The sequence below is a fragment of the Mustelus asterias genome, chromosome 12 (genome assembly GCF_964213995.1).
Source record: "Mustelus asterias chromosome 12, sMusAst1.hap1.1, whole genome shotgun sequence".
In the NCBI taxonomy this organism is placed as follows: domain Eukaryota; kingdom Metazoa; phylum Chordata; class Chondrichthyes; order Carcharhiniformes; family Triakidae; genus Mustelus; species Mustelus asterias.
Genome location: NC_135812.1, coordinates 42,232,767 through 42,250,648, shown reverse-complemented (window position 1 = coordinate 42,250,648; position 17,882 = coordinate 42,232,767). Strand labels below are relative to the sequence as shown.

At 42.8% G+C, this 17,882-nt stretch overlaps 1 protein-coding gene across 1 annotated transcript in view; it reads left to right on the top strand.

Moving 5' to 3' along the window:
* LOC144501391 (complement factor B-like) overlaps positions 1-17,882 on the top strand; it is a 101,024-nt gene that overhangs the window by 3,064 nt on the left and 80,078 nt on the right. Inside the window, exons 2-6 of the mRNA XM_078225090.1 lie at positions 10,382-10,588; positions 12,085-12,270; positions 13,472-13,642; positions 14,782-14,856; positions 15,964-16,100. Coding sequence (XP_078081216.1) covers positions 10,382-10,588; positions 12,085-12,270; positions 13,472-13,642; positions 14,782-14,856; positions 15,964-16,100 — 776 coding nt within the window. The remainder of the gene's footprint in view (positions 1-10,381; positions 10,589-12,084; positions 12,271-13,471; positions 13,643-14,781; positions 14,857-15,963; positions 16,101-17,882) is intronic.

The following is a 17,882-nucleotide window of genomic DNA, read 5'->3' as shown; positions in this document are numbered from 1 at the left end:
CTTCCAGTCCCGCCAATCAGAACAGAGATTTCAATGGCAGGGTCAGAAATCCCAGGTTTTTAATAAATATAATCCCCATATCCTGCTGCTTAACAAAATAAATATATATTGGTCGCACTTACCCTTATTGTAAGTCCCTCCAGTTGAATCTGATGGGCTTGGAGAGTTGTAAACTTACCTGTACTGGGGAAAATATGTTCTACATGTGGGGCGGCACAGTGGCAAGTGGTTAGCACTGCTGCCTCCCAACACCAGGGATCCAGGTTCGATTCCAGCCTTGGGTCACTGTCTCTGTGAAGTTTGCACGTTCTCCCTCTGTCTGCGTGGGTTCCCTCCGGGTGCTCCGGTTTCCTCCCACAGTCCAAAGATGTGCAGGTTACGTGGATTGGCCATGCTAAATTGCCCCTTAGTGTCCAAAGATGTGTAGTTTAGGGGGATTAGCAGGATAAATACGTGGGGCTACAGGGATAGAGCCTGGATGGGTTGCTCTGTCAAAGAGTCGGTACAGACCCAATGGGCTGAATGGCCTCCTTCTGTACTGTAGGAACTATGATTCTATGTAAACACTTCATAATGATGGAGTCCTTGGCATCTGAACATCTGAAACGTGTGGTCAGCGTGTGATCTTTTTCTCTCCCAATGGTGTTGAAGAGTTTGGTTTTTGTTGATAACATGTTTCCTTGTCCTGTTAAGTGGAAGACACTGTAGTCCATTCCCACTGGTCTGGGATTAGGATCTGGTTAACGACAATGCCAAGTACTTTGTTGTGTATCAGAGAGTGAACATGTCACCGATATTCAGACAGACTGAATAATGAAATTGTTATAATGAAATACTGTCAAAAGTCAGACTGAGCAAGACAATAAAACAACCGAACCATTAGGAAGATCAAAGCCTAGAAATTACTTTTGGAGATACCTGTGGATAGTCACTGAACACATTTCTAACATTCCTTTGGTTTCATAAATCCTTCAAGTGGAAGACAATCAGTTAAGTTTCTGAAAATGGCATAGGAGCCAACAAAAAGAGCGGAATACGGACATTCAGCCCATTGAGATCCCTCCTGTTTAAACACAGTGTAGCCAACCACTCGATCCAGGAGGGACAGGAAATGGTCAACTCAGAAAAAAACTTCCCTTTTCTAAGGCCAATGTGGAGTCCATAACTCTGCAATCCAAGCCAACTAGCACCTATGCGATAGAGCACAAGGAGGCCATTCAGCCCATAAAGAGAGCTATCCATTAGTCCTACTCCACTCCTCAATCCCCATAGCCCTTTTACTTTTCCTGGGATTTTCTAATTGGACTTGGAAAAGTCCATTTCATTCAGGAAATTGTCAAATTCCCTTTCAAAGTATGGCAGTAAATCCATGGCTACCAAAAGTTCTGAACGTAGCCCAGTCCATCATGCAAACCAGCTTCCTATCCAAATGTTTTGATAATTGCTTCCAAAAAATAAGTATTTTCTTTCATGTAACCAAACTATTTACCTACAGATTTTGTATTTGTGCCCTTTGGTCATTTCAAATAACCTATGCAACCAAGCTGTAACCATAGAAACAAGAAAAGACGTTTAACCCATCGAGCATGTTCCACCATTCAATGACATCATGTCTGATCTGCAAACTAACAACAGGTTTTGAAATGTGGGTAATGGTGGAGGATGCTGGACGGACAGAAAGTCACATGGTTGGATTAGATCAAGAGTAGAAGTTCAAGAATCAAAATGGTTGTTAATTACAGTTGGAGAGTGAAAAATAACCAAGTGTGGACATTGGAAACAAACTCTCAACAGCCTTGAGGGTAAAGACAGATGAGGAGGAAGAAAAATTGGATGGATGTGTATCACTGAGACATGGACTGGGGGAGATTTGAAGAAAACCAAAGGAATTTTTAGATCCTTACTTTCAGCAGTGCAACAGACATTGCTGAAGCATTGGCGATCATTTTCAGTCAGAAGTGCTCAGCAGATGATCATACTTAGCCTCCTCTTGAAGTCCCCACCATTCAGGTGCCAGTTTTCAACCAATTTGATTCACTCCACATGAGATCAAGAAATAAGTGAGCAAACTAGACACAACAAAGACTCTGGGCCCTGATAGCATTCCCATTGCAGCACTGAAAACCCATGCTTCAGAATGAATTATGCTTTTAGCCAAGTGGTACCAGTGCAGCTATAACACTGGCAACCACCAAACAATTTAGATAATTACTCTGGTATGTCATAAGAACATAAGAGCTAAAAACAGGAGTAGGCCATCTGGCCCCTCGAGCCTGCTCCAGCATTCAATAAGATCATGGCTGATCTTTTTGTGAACTCAGCTCCACTTACCCACCCGCTCACCATAACCCTTAATTCCATTACCATTCAAAAGATTATCTATCCTTGCCTTAAAAACATTCGATGAGGTAGCCTCAACTGCTTCACTGTCCACAAAAAGTAGGATAAAAATTGCAGAAAGCCAGCACAGACATGATGGATCAAATAGCCCCCTTTTTGTGCTGTTTCCATATGAATTAGGAGCAGAAGTAGGCCATTCGGCCCCTCAAACCTGCTCCACCATTCATTAAGATCATGGCTGATCTGTTTGTGTTGAGTTTCACATTCCCATCTACCCTTGATAATCTTTGATTGCCCTGCCTAACAAGAATCTATCTATCTCTGCTTTAAAAATGTTGAATGACACCCCCCCCCCCCCCGCCCCCGCTTCCTCCACACCCTGCCTCACCACTCTACTTCCACTGGCTTCTGAGGCAGAGAGTTTCAAAATCATACATTCCTCTGAGAGAAAAAAATTCTCCTCATCTCTGTCCTATAAGAGCGATCCCTAATGTTAGAACAGCGCTCCTTCGTTCTGGACTCACTCACAAAAGGAAACATCCTTTTCACATCCATCGTGTCAAGACAGTTCAGGATCTTATATACCTCTTATATACCTCAATCAATTTACCCCTCACTCTTCTAAACTCCAATGGAAACAAGTCCAGTCTGTCCAACCTTTCCTCATTTGACAACCCCCTCATTCCAGGTATCAGTGTAGTAAATCTCCTCTGAACCGCCTCCAATGCATTTACAGCCCTCCTTAAGTAAGGAGACCAAAATTGCACACAGTATTCGAGATGCAGTCTCACCGATGCCCAATGCCTTTTATAACTGAAGCGTAACGACTTTATTTTTATGTTCAATTCCTCTTGTAATAAAGAACAATATTCTATTAGCCTTCTTAATTACATGCTGTACCTGCATAATAACTTTTTGTGACTCATTCACTAGAACACCCAGATCCCTCTGCACCTGGGAATTCTGCAGCCATTCTCTGTTTCAGTAACACTCTGCTTTTTTATTCTTCCTGCCAAAGTGAACAACTTCACATTTTCCCACATTATACTCCATCTGCCAGATTTCTGCCCATTCAATCTATCTATTTCTGTCTGCAACCTCCTAATGTCAACTTCACAACATACTTTCCTACCTATCTTTGTGTTGTCTGCAAATTTAGCTACAAATGCCTTCACTCCCCTCATCTAACTCATTGATATAAATTGCAGAAAGTTGAGGTCCCAGCACAAACCCCTGCGAGACTCTAGTCATCACATCCTACCAATCAGAAAAAGACCCATTTATGCATGCTCTCTGTTTTCTGCCAGCCAACCAATCTTCTATCCAGGCTAATACGTTACTTCCTACACCATGAGTTTTTATTTTTGACGTCACACCTAATCGAGCATATGTGGCTCCTTTAAGGAACTCTAGTAATTTGGTTAAACCTGATTTCCCTTTGACAAAACTATGCTGATTCTTCCCAATAACTTTGATCATTTCGAAGTGCTCAGCTGTAACCTCTTTAATGATCTATTCTAACACCTTCCCCAAGACAGACATTAAGTTAACTGAACTATATTGCCTTGTTTTCTGCCTCCTCTCTTCTTGAATAGAGTGGTCACATTTGTTGCTTTCCAGTCTGATGGAACCTTTCCAGAATCTAGCGAATTTTGGAAAATTAACATCAATGCATCTACTGCCTCATGAGCTATCTGTTTTAATACCCTATAATGGAGTCCAACAGGACCTGGAGACTTGCAGTTCCATCAGTTTGTTTAACATTTGTCATGGAGAAGGTGCTAGAATCAATTATCACGGAGGTTGTAGCAGCGTACTTAAAAAAATCTAAGGTAATCCATCAGTTTGCTCAGTACTACTTTCCTAGTGATTGTAATTTTACCAAGTTTGTCTCTCCCTTCATCTCCGGATATTATTGGAATATTTTTTGTATCTTCTCTAGTTAAGACAGAGCAAAATATTTGTTCATTTCATCTGCAATTTTCTTGTAATCTGTTATTAAGTCCCAACTCTCAGTCTCTCGCGTATCAGCACACACTTTACTTACTCTCTACCTTTTTAAATACCTGTAGCTCAAAGCTAAAAGGCATAGAAAGTGGGAGATATTTATACAGCAGGGGGAGGGAATGAAAGATGAATCATAGCCATAGAAACCAGGGGAAAAGACAGCTAATAGCTGTCCATAGAGAGAATAGAAGGTGTGAATGGCCAAACGGCAGAGAAGCTGAAATCAGAGGGTAAGCTGCGACAGATGAAGATGTGGGGGGAGGGGGGATGCTTTTTAGTTTTGACAAAGGGTTATCTGGACTCGAAACATCATCTTTTTTCGCTCCCTACAGATGCTGCCGGACCTGTTGAGATTTTCCAGCATTTTCTCTTTTGGTTCCGCTCATACTATAAATTCTTTCTCCTGATTATTCTTTTTGGTCATTCTCTGCCATTTTTTTAGATTCTGACCAATCATCTTACCTGGAACTCATCTTTTCATAGTTATGTTTGATGCTTTCCTTCCCTTCCTATTTAACCATTGATGGCGTCTCCGCCCTTTCGAGTTTTCCTTTCCAGCAGGAATATATTTGTTCTGAGTATTCTGAAATACCCCCTTAAATGTCCACCACGTGTCTCTATAAAAACCAACCCTGCCAACTACCTCCCCATCAGCCTATTCTTTATCACGAGCAAAGTGAGGGAAAGAATCAGTAATGTTGTGAAGTGGCGCTTACTCACCAACTACCCACTCAGTTTGGGTTCTTGACTCCATATCTCAATACAGGCTCAGTGAGAATGTGGACACAATCACAGAACTTTCTATCTAACAACACTCTGGGAGTACCTTCACCACATGGACAACACTGGTACATAGCTGGGATGGGCAATAATAAAGACTCTATCAGTGATATGCCAGCAGTGTTAAAATTTAGAAACAGTACATGAGGTTTCAAGCCCCTCTTTAGTATAAACCTATCTGGAGCATGCTATAGCCAAAAGGGAAGAGAAAATGTTGCTGTTCACTAATATAAAAACACCAAAACCAACTGTGACTACTGGGCTTAAGAGCCTCAGTACTTTACAGCAATGGTCCTTGTAAACTGCAGTATCCCTTGTAAGATGCCAGTGAAATAAACAGACTGTATATTACAGACAATCTAGAGAGGTCATTGTTTTACAGGTACTTGCATCGATTTACTTGATTGATAGGTGAAGGAGCCTGATCAAATTGAGTTGGATCCTTATTTCATTTGAATGAGAACACATAGATCAAGGCCCAAACAGCTTCTCCTCATATGGCAACCCACTCATTTCAAGTATCAGTCTAATAAATCTCCTCGGAACCACGTCCAATGCCTTTACATCCCTCCTTTAAATAAGGAGCAGCAGAGAGGTTGAGAGAGTAGATGAGACAAAGCAATAAGTAGCGTCAGGTAATGTCTGGATTCAACATGAGAAATTCGAGTTTTGGATCCGATGATTGTTTTGGTTCTGGTATTTGGTGTGTGGATCTTTGAGTCTTATCCATCCCTCACTTTATTCAACCAAGTGTCCTTAATCTGACTCATATTTCAAAAGGATAACTTGGGTTCAAGCGTGAAATCTACATTTTGACATATTAACTATGTGATCAATTTTGAAATTTGCTATGAAGTTTTTTTTGCAGGGAGCTGGGTTTGCACATTGCCTTTTTAACCCTGTGTCCATCATTTAAATCCAGCTCACGGTGAAGGTATCCTCCTGTTATAGAACATAGAACATTACAGTGCAGTACAGGCCCTTCGGCCCTCGATGTTGCGCCGACCAGTGGAACCAATCTAAAGTCCCTCTAATCTACACTATTCCAATATCATCCATATGTTTATCCAATAACCATTTGAATGCTCTTAATGTTGACAAGTCCACTACTGCTGCAGGCAGGGCATTCCATGCCCTTACTACTCTCTGAGTAAAGAACCTACCTCTAACATCTGTCCTATATCTCTCACCCCTCAATTTAAAGCTATGTTGTTACTTGCAGAGATACCTCAATGACATGAGTTATGGGCAGACACCATCCATTCTACATCAGTGTGAGCCCACTATGCATAACTAACATTGCATCAGCAAAGTGGCACATGCCACTTTGGAAATGGAAATATCACCTGGGTGCAATAGAGGGCTCTTGGATTGGGTTACTGTTGAACAATATAGAAGGAGACTGCACTGGATGAGGACGATAAAGATTCAATGCAAAATCTACTGGGTTAAAATTAAGGAGAATTAGAGGAGTTATGACACTTCTGGCCACCAAAATTACAGGAAGGGAGAAGCAAATATGCAAGAGCACTGATATGGGATTTCAATTATTCTAAAATAGAATAGGAAAACAGCTGTGTGATGGGAAAAGGGGGAGAAATTAATAAAATGCGTACAAGAGAACTTTCTTGAACATTATGGCCGGAATATTACGGCCATTCACGCCAGCGGGATTTTCCCATTCCGCTGCAGTGAATGGAGATTTGGCTGGGCGCTAGATTCTCCAGTTTTGCTGCAGCGGGAGTGTGGCGTGAATGGCCGGTAAGATCGCGCCCTATGTTTCCAACCCGATGAGTAAGGAAGCAGTGCTAGATCTAGTTGTAGGGAATGAAATAGGGCACGTGGAACATGTTTCTATAGAACAACATTTGGGAAAGAGTGATCTTAATATTGGTTTAGAGTAACTATGGAGCTCCAACACAGATCCCTGCAGGACGCCACTTGTCATACCCTGTTAATTAGAGTATCTGCCCATCTTTCCTACGTCTATCTCTTGCCATTTAGTCCCTATCCTAGCCAAATCAATAATTTGCCTTAAATTCCATGAACTTCAACCTTAGTGTGTTGTTTCTGATCATAAATTACCCTCTGGAAATGCGTTTAAAGAGCATCCATTAACATTCCCCTGTACACTCCTCCAATCATCTCTTCGGAAAATTCAATCCGCTTCGCCAGGCGTAACCACCCCTTGGAAAAGCAGAAATTTGGAAGATTGTAGTTAGGGCAATTTTCTATGCTACCTCCTTTAAAACTTTGGGTAGAAACAACTGGCCCTGGCGACTTCTCTCACTTTGGTGCCATTAGTTTCTTCTTTGCTGCAATTTTGCTAACATTAATTTTGGTGAGCCCATCAGGAATATAGTAACAGACTTCAGGAGACGCAGAATGATGTGAACAAGGGCACACTCCATTTGATGCAAAGCAATTTTAACTGATGCATTTTGAAAGGAAGAAGAAGAGATAACATAATCTACAAGATACAACCTAAAGTAGTTGCAGGAAAGGAGAGGTCTAAAGGTATATCCAGCACTTGTCCTGAAATCTAATTCTCAGTCTTGTTGTGAAGTTGGGTAGAGTAATTGTGGATTGGGAGGTAGGAAGTTAGAATTCAGTGTTTGTAAAATGCTGGGGGGGGGGGGAGGGGGGGATGCATTGTGTGGTCCTGTTAAAAGGTGTGCTTTTTCTGTACTTAGAAATTTAAAACAAAGGTACACAGAGAGCCCAGACTGAAACATTTATATCAAAAGGCCAAGCTGCAGTTTTTACCAAGACTATCCTATTGTGGGAAACACTGATATGTCATCACGGGTATAAAAGAAGGGGGCAGTAGGAAAAAAAAAGAAAAAGAGAAATTGCCACCTGCCAGAGCTAACAACTCTCAACTCTTGAGAGAGAGAGAGAGAGAGAATCGCTGGCTCTCATTGCTTCATCTATGTCTTAGGGAAAGCACCATCCAGATAGCAAAGGTACCAAAGAAAAAAGAAGTTCCAGATAGGAGAATCAACAGAGAAAACCCAGAATATTCCAGAAGACACAAAATCTGGTTGTAATTTAGAGAGTGACTAAATTCAATTTTTGTTAATGAGTGGGAATTGTGTTTATTGGCACAGCATACCATTAGAATCTTGTTTTATTCAGGAATATTTAATAGTTAGAAGGGATTCATTCAGTTTGTTAATGGTTTAGTTAATTTGTTCGCTGTTATTTATATAAATAAATTATTATGTGTTGGAGTAAGTGTCAGGGATTTATTTTGTATTTAACCACTAGAAGTTGCTGAAGAGCAGGTCACACCATTTCACACACACTTTTTACAGATTATAGGGCGAGGTACTCCTCTTTGGGTGTTTCGATGTTAGTTCTCAGAGGGGGGATCAACCTCCGCTTTATAACAGTCATGTTCAAGTGTTTTGCAGTCAGGGGTTTTGGGGTAAAATGAGTTTCCTTTTAATTTTGGAAAGCGGCAGGGCCAGGTGAGAACGCTATTGAGAAGCATAAAGGATCAGAGGCATGGAATTTAACAAGAGAGTTAGATTAAATCTTTAAATCACTGGTTTAAGATCCAGCTGGTACATTGTGTTAAACTCATGGGTACCACATTTTAGAAAGGATGTCAAGGGCTTAGAGAGAATTGACTCGAATGGGTTTGATGGAATAAATAAGAAATTGTTTTCACTGGCGAGAGTGTTCGTAACCAGCAGGTGGACTCAGATTTAAGGTATTTAGCAGCAAGAAGCAGTGTGGTTATGATGTGGAAAGCACTCCTTGAAATGGCGGTGGAAGCAGATTCAATTGTAAATTTCAAAAAGGATCTGAGATTTTTTTTATTCATTCGTGGAACGTGGGCATCGCTGGCTGGTCAGCATTTATTGCCCATCCTTAGTTGCCCTTGGACTGAGTGGCTTGCTAGGCCACATCAGAGGGCAGTTGAGAGTCAACCACATTGCTGTGGCTCTGGAGTCACATGTAGGCCAGACAGGGTAAGGATGGCAGATTTCCTTCCCTAAAGGACATTCGTGAACCAGATGAGTTTTTCCAACAATCGACAATGGTTTCATGGTCATCAGTAGATTCTTAACTCTAGATATTTTTTATTGAATTCAAATTCTACCACGTGCCGTGGCGGGATTCACACCCGGGTCCCCAGAACGTTAGTTTCTGGATTAATAGTCTAGTGGTAACGCCACGAGGCTATTGCCTCCGCTGCAGAAGTGACTTGTCTGGCGCCAGAGTATTTTGAATTTGGATCATTTGACCCGATTAAGAATGTCTACGAAGTGAATAAGATGATTCAGTCAGATTTCAGTGCTTTGAAAAAGGAAATGTTGCAAGGCTCCAAGAAATTAGGCTAATTGGACAACTCTTTCAACAATCGTGCCACCAGCACGATGGGTCGAATGTCCTGTGCTGCATCATTTTATTATTCAACTTTGAACACAATCCTCTGCAAAATCCCAGCCTAATTTCTGTTGGAATGTCGTATTTCAGAGTAAAGTCTCAGGTAGAAGACCCTTATTGGGAAGTAGTTGTACAACATGAGCAGATACTCAGGTTCAATAACTAATCTCAGCCCAGCAGACAAATGGCACTGGGCTTTTGTGACCTTTTGTCAGCAAGGAGAAAATTAAATCAGCCATGACCTTTTCTAGGGAGTATCTGCATGCTCAAGTGTGCAAGGGAGGACACATTTGGGTTCCCCAAACTCAAAATGGCCCAGTATCACTGACCCACTTAGACTCACACACACACACACACACAGAAAGGCTATTTGAGAAAAATACCTGCAGCCTGAGAAATCATAATGCAGCTTCAGCAGAGGAGGGAAGAGTGGCACAGTGGTTAGCACTGTTGCCTCACAGCGCCAGGGACGCGGGTTCGATTCCCGGCTTGAGTCACTGTCTGTGTGGAGTCTGCACGTTCTCCCCGTGTCTGCGTGGGTTTCCTCCGGGTTTCCTCCCACAGTCTGAAAGACGTGCTGATTAGGTGCATTGACCCAAACAGGCACCAGAGTATGGCAACTAGGGAAATTTCACAGTAACTTCACTGCAGTGATTAATAAATAAACTTTAAAACTTGAGCTTTATTGGAAATAGATTAATGTACTGATATCGTAAGATATTCATTACAGAGGGGGAAATATATTCACTGTAGAGAGAAATAGGTCCGCTGGAGCATTGATCCAAAATGTTAACAGTAAGCAGTAAGTATACTCATCTCTAATGTTGTGCCCTTTGTGTTCATGATGGCTCGATAGAAGATCTACTTTGCAGCAATGAAGAGGTCATTAATGGAGGAAGAATCGAATGGCCAAAGAATAGAGTAGAAGGAAGTGTGATGAGTTACATTTGCCCTGCTGGATTCCACCCCTTTCCAGTCAGTTGGAGATACTGCACCAAGTACGGAACTTGGAGTCAACTGAGAAATGTTTATCGCGAAAGAACGCTGGAGGCAACATGCAAAGGTTTGTCTTGGGAATGTCAAAGTCCCCTTTCCAGTGATGCATCTCAGCAGTATAATGGGAAGCCATTTTTAATTGAGTTACGTTCAGTATAAACTATCCAAAACATTATTCGCTGCACATTCCTTATCAAATCAAATCGATCTTAATATTAGAAAAGTGGTCCTGGCTTTGAGAAACCAATTATAATTTGGTGCTTCAAATCCACCCACTGTGGATGCCAGCCTATCTTACACATGGGTGTCCCGATCCCAGCCCCCAAACCCTCGTCCACCAAACCCAGTCCATTCAATTCCATGGTCGTTTATATTTCATACACACTGGCATCTCCTGTTTGAATTCCATGAGCCAGGAGGTTCAATAAGGTCATTTTTTAAATTCTGTTGTCAAATTGGTGGATAAGTTCTAAATTATAACATCAGGGTCTATTAGCATCAGCAATAAAGATACAAGTAAACTTACAAACAAATGGATTCAAATTTTCTATCCGGTGTGCATGGGGGACATCCCAAGGGCCTAAGAAAGCAGACTCCAATGACCCCCCACTTCTCCCCCACACACCGCCCCACCCCACCTGACCAGCAGGTACATCCATTTTCCCTGTTACTGTTGCACAGTAATATCATTGGCATTTAAACTATATCTAGTGATCCCTTTGTGTCAGAGTGTGGTCAATGTTTTAATTCAGGTCGGCAAGGTAATCTTATGAAAGCTTAATACAATTGTGCCAAATTCATCTCTTCACTATGCCAATGGGAGCATTAACTCATTTATATTTAACTGCCACTGAGACTAATCTTCAGCCTCTGAGGATGGCACGATGGTTAGCACTGCTGCCTCACCGCTCCAGAGACCCAGGTTCAATTCCAGCCCCGGGTCACTGTCTGTTCGGGGTCTGCACGTTTTCCCATGTCTGCGTGGGATTCCTCCGGGTGCTCCGGTTTCCTCCCACACTCCAAAGATGTGCAGCTTAGGTGGATTGGCTAGATAAATTGCCCCTTAGTGTCCCAAGATGCGTAGGTTAAATGCATTATCCATGATAAATGTGTGGGCTTACAGGCATAGAGCAGGGGCAAAGGCCTGGGTAAGGTACTCTGTCAGAGAGTCGGTGCAGACTTGATGGGCCGAATAGCCTCTTATGCCTTGTAGGGATTCTATGACTCTGATGCAACCCTTGCAATTTTATTCCACATTCTGATAAATTTATGAGGAAGAAACCACCACACATTCTGTGTTAAAGAGGACAAACTAATGCAAGCTTGGAGCTGTTGCCTCTGTACCAGGGAATCAGATTTCTAACTGTGTAATTATAAAGTGTGAATGCAGTTCCCCATGAGTTTTGCTGTAGAGTATCTCCCATTTGGGGACATCACAGGTAAGAGTGCACCTGAAGTGCAATCAGTTTAATCTAGTCCTGGAAAATCCTTTTCTTTTTCCCCAGAAAGATACATTATTTATAAAATAACCAATGTTAATTCTCCCCTGAATTGTAATTGCAGAAATGACTTGTCTGGCTCCAGAATATTTTGAATTTGGATTATTTGATCCGGTTAAGAATGTCTACAAAGTCAATGATTCAGTCAGATTTCAGTGCTTTGATGGATACCAGCTGATTGGTTCAGCCATCAGGACCTGTTTACCGAATGGCCAATGGACGGGCAATTTGTCAAGATGTAACACTAAAGGTATTTATTTGTTCTTTTAAGCTGTTGATGAGTTCAACAATCTTTTGGAAGGAAATATAGAGAAAATGGGGCAAATTTTCTCATCCTGCCCGCTACGGGAATCAGAGCGGGCGAGGGGCGGACCATGGAAAGGTCCGTTGACCTCGGGTGGGATTTTACGGTTTCGGGACGAGCGAGGGCGTAAAATCCCGCCCAGTGGATCTGGATTTAGAATGGTTTCCAGGAATTCTCTTACACATTCTCCGACTCCAATTCTCCCACATGGTCTGACTCGGTAACAAGAACACCTTGAAGTTACATTTAACTCTGGGCTCACTCCAAAGATATCACTGTCTAAACAGAACAGTTTTCTCTATGGTAACTACTCTATTGCACAATGCTATCTAGTCAACTATAAGATGACTGTTCTCTTAGTTATCCAAGTAAGAAGTCTCGCAACAGCAGGTTAAAGTCCAACAGGTTTATTTGGAATCACGAGCTTTTGGAGCGTTACTCCTTCCTCCTCCACTCACCTGATGAAGGAGCAGTGCTCCGAAAGCTCGTGATTCCAAATAAACCTGTTGGACTTCAACCTGATGTTGTGAGACTTCTTACTGTGCCCACCCCAGTCCAACGCTGGCATCTCCACATCTTAGTTATCCGAAGCAGAACTTGAGGATGATAGTGCAGTATTAACGGGTCAATTTAACAGTATTACAATTACAGAATACATTAATATGACCGGGTTTCACACAGATTGGGGATGTTTCAGTTTCAATAAGAAAAGGAAGACTTACATTTATATAATGTCTTCTCACGTTTGCCAGGAACATCGCAAACTGCTTTACATAGAATGAACTGTGTGCCTACATTCCGAACTAGATTATGCCACTGTTATGTAAATAGGTGAGAAGGAAAGCGAAGCAACTTGTATTTATTTAATTCCTTTCACATTCCCAGCACATCCTAGTGAGTTCCACAAACAATGAAGAGCCTTCGAACAGTTAGCACTGCAAAAACAACTGCTAATTTACACAGCGCAATGTTCCGAAAACAGCAATGAACATAATGTAAAAAATACCAGAGCTGGGGCAGGAGGTTCCAGATGTAAATACAGTCACCATTTTGAACAGACAGTTTGACAGGAGCAGCTTCAGATTAACTGGGTCCAGGTCTTATAGGAGGTCTCTGTATTCAGCGTGATTGTATTTTTTCCATTTAGACATGTTCTGCCCCAATCCCGGAATCCCCTTCGGTGCGAGGAAGGAAGGGAAGAATTTTGATATCCGGAATGTAGTCCAGTATCATTGTGGCAAACACTTTATACATGGTTCAGCACAACGTACATGCTTGGAATCTGGCAAGTGGTCTGGAGTGGAGCCTCGATGTGCAAGTAAGCTTCTTTACATCTCATTCCTTCCAAGGCTTTTAGCACAACAAGCGGGTCTCTCATGGCATTATTTGCAATCAGATATTCAGGAGAAACATCTTTAAAGAAAACATTTATAAAACACCTTTCATAACCCCTGGACCTGCTTAACTACATTGCATCATCACATCACTGTTGTAATGTAGGAAGCAGAGATCCTAATTTGTGCACAGCAAGATCCCTAAAACAGCAATGTGATAACGAGCAGATAATCTGTGCAGTGGCACAGTGGTTAGCACTGCTGCCTCACAGCATCAGGGACCCAGGTTCAATTCCCAGATTGGGTCACTGTCTGTGCGGAGTCTGCACGTTCTCCACATGTCTGTGTGGGTTTTCTCGGGGTGCTCCGGTTTTCTCCCACTGTCTGAAAGACGTGCTGGTTAGGTGCATTGGCCGTGCTAAATTCTCCCTCAGTGTACCCAAACAGGCGCGGAGTGTGGCGACTGGGGGATTTTCACAGTAACTTCATTGCAGTGTTAATGTAAGCCTACTTGTGACACTAATAAATAAACTTTGGGGCTATCACTCTAATTTAATCTGTTAATTTGACCATTTGTTTGGAGTAATTCTATGCATTAAAGACACTGGGTTGGTCGATAGATAGGAGACAGCGATATGTAATGCTGCATTGGGTAAATAAACCAACTATTAAGGAAAGGATTGTGTCTGGATTCATACTTTACCATCTGCCTTTGGATCCATTGAACAATTCCCATATGGAGACAGTCTGACCTCCTGTCACATCTCCTTCAATTTGGCCAAGTTTATGAGTGAGGGAATAGCAAACAATTGGACGGCACCACAACCCACCATGTTCGATACACTAACTGGAGGTGAAATAAAAATACAGAATGATTCCCCGACCCATTGAACTTTGAAATGCCTTAAATGGACTCATCATTCAGGCCAACACAGTCAATGGAGAGGGCAGACGAGACCTCATTTTGACATCCTATCTTATTAAATCACTAGTGCAGTGAGCAGCGAAGATGAGACATGCAAAGCTGAGGCACACAAACTATTATATTAATAAGTGCAATTTTTATCAATTACTATTGAAATAGCACAACGCATGTTAAATGCTACCTTCCATTGTTGAATAGGCAAATATTCTTTTGATAATGTGGAGGATCTGACAAAGGAATTGGAGATCTTGGAGTCAAAAATACGCAATAAAGGTAGGATCAGTGCTTTTTAAAATTCTTTGATGGGGTATGGGCTTCACTGGCCAGGCCAGCATTAGTTGCCCATTCCTATTGGAATGTACCTGGGTGTCTATGGAGAGGGAGAACACAGTGTCCATTGGTATGCTATTTGCTCTTGAACTGAGTGGCTTGCTGGGCCATTTCAGAGGATGGTTAGGAGTCAACCACATTGCTGTGGCTCTGGAGTCGCTTGTAGGCCAGACCAGGTAAGGATGGCAGATTTCCTTCCGGAAAGTAAACCAGATGGGGTTTTATGACAATCGACGATAATTTCATGGCCACCATTACTGAGACTAGTTTTCTATTCCAGATTTTGTTCATGGAATTTAAATTCCACCAGCTCCCATGGTGGGATTTGAACCCGTGTCCCCAGTGCATAACCCTGGGATTCTGCATCACTAGTCTAGTGACATTACCCTGCGCCACCATCTTTCCCATTGATAATTTTCATCATTATTATTGCCAACACTCTCCTGGGGGAGGACTGCTAATGGGTAGGTAAGACTGGGTAATGATATTTAGTTGCTAACCTGGTCTGTCCTTTTAAGATGCTGAGTAGGCCTTTCCTGCAGTGGATTAATCCACAGACACTTGTACGCGGTCACAAGATTTCTGACAATTGGATAACTGCCCATCAGGCAGATATGAACTTGCAGACCCTATGCATTCAATGGATCTATTCCATGATACTTTTCCAGCAGTGATGGTGCAGGATAGTCTAACACAGTGGAAGATCTATTAGCGCTGGAATTCTACCACCTCGCCCACCATGGGAATCGAAGCTGGTGAAGGGTGGACAATGGACCTCGGGTGGGATTTTCCAATCTCAGGTCGAGGGAGGCCATAAAATCCCGCACGGTCCAAGTCCTTTGGCATCTGTCCAGGTCAAAATTTCAACTGATATTTTGACAAAGGTACATTATCAGCAATATATATATAATGGAAAGGACTCTAAGGAACAAAGACAGAGGCTGCCTCAAGACTTTCCTTCCTAATAATATTCCCAGTAATGAGGCCAGTGTAGCATCATTATGCTGCTCCCTCCATTCATTCACACTATCTGTGCTTATATATCCTCAGATCTTAGTTCGGGAACACTAGTCAACGCAGGTCAGAAGACGAAGGTTGATATCTTCTTTGTCATCGATGCCTCAAGAAATGTTGGAAATGAGAACTTCATGAAGTCTTTGAACTTTGTTACCACCTTTATTAACCGGGTGAGTTGGACTGTTGGAACTATAGAATGATCCAAGTTCCAAACAGCCAAGACTAAGGTGACCAACACGAGAAATTAGTTAACACAAACTGTGGCTAGAGGAAGAATATCGTGTGTCCATTGTCAATGACCTGAGCTTGGGTTGTTCTTGAAGTGGATCACTTTAACCTTTTAAACATATTTCAAACTTTGATTCTTTGAACGATCGCTGGGAAGTCAGTTCCAAGGTGCAGTTTAATTGAAGGATTTTGCTTGTTTATATGTGTGTATTTATATAAAAGCATTAATGGTACTATATAAATACACATAAGAGATCCTAAGGTGCTTCACAGGAGCCTTTTACATAAAGTTTGACACCAAGTTACATCAGATAAAGTTAGGGTACAGAGTCAAAAGCTTGGTCAAAGAAATGTTTTTTTAAAAAATGCACTCATGGGACATGGACGTCGCTGGCTGGCCAGCATTTATTGACCATCCCTAATTGCCCTTGAGAAGGTGGTGGTGAGCTGCCTTCTTGAACTGCCACAGTCCCCATGGTGTAGGTACACCCATAATGCTGTTAGGGAGGGAGTTCCAGTATTTTGACCCAGCGACAGTGAAGGAACTACAATATATTTCCAAACCAGGATGGTGAGTGGCTTGGAGGGGAACTTTGTATGAAGTATTGTAAAATGATAAACGTAGAAACCAGCAAAAGTCATTGACTTCAGGCAGGGGAGTGATGGGAAAAGATGAAAATTGGGGGGCGGGGGGGGGGGGGCGGGGGGGGCGGGGGGCGGGGGGGGCGGGGGGGGCGGGGGGGGGGGGCGGGGGGGGGGGGCGGGGGGGGGGGGGGGGGGGGGGGGGGGGGGGGGGCGGGGGGGGGGGGGGGGCGGGGGGGGCGGGGGGGGCAGGGGGTGGCGGGGGGGGGCAGGGGGTGGCGGGGGGGGGCGGGGGGGGCAGGGGGGGGGGGGTGAGTGCTTGGAGGGATTTGAAAACAAGGCTGAGAATTTGAAAATCAAGCCATTTCTTACAGGGAGCCAATGTCAGTCAGGGAATATCAGTAAACAGGATTCAGTCTGAGTAAATGAGAGGAAATTGCTGCTCAACCAGTACTGGATGTCAGTTTGAAAAGTATTCTGATAATTTAGCACCAGTGGAGGAGTTGTGAGGGTTGGGTGGGTGCAATAGTGTTGCATATTGTCAGAGTACTTGTGAAAATTAATGCTGTCTTTGCAGATGGTGCAGGAGAGGATGTAAATGTGAAATTGGAGATTAGATAGATAAGGGCAGGCCCAAACAGCTGGACACCACGGGGAAAAGGCATTGGAGGAGAATGACGTGGTCAGCCATGTCGAAAGCTACAGATCGGGTGGAGGTGGGAATAGGTTACCTTTATCACTGTCACAAAGGGATGTCATGTATGACTTTGCTTTTAACTATATCGGCTATCAGCTTTAGGGACCAGACGAGGAAGTTGGGAGTTCAGCTGTTTTTTTGGGAATAGGGTCGAGTGAACAGGAGGTGGATCTAATGAATAAGATGAGATTGGAGGGGAGAAGATGGGGAAAAGAAAACTGGGGAAAGGTGTGAGTTCAGGGCTGGGGAAGGGGGAATTTAGAGGCAGTTTGGGCTGGTGGAAAGGTTGGAAGCAGCAGAAATAGTTGATCATCTGCTCTCAATCTCAGTGACAAAGAATTTTGAGCTCGTCACTCATCAGCTTTGGAGGTGAGCATGGGGAGAGGGGTTTACGAAGACAGTTTTTAGTAAAGCCGGGGATTATCCATAGATTCCTGAATGATCC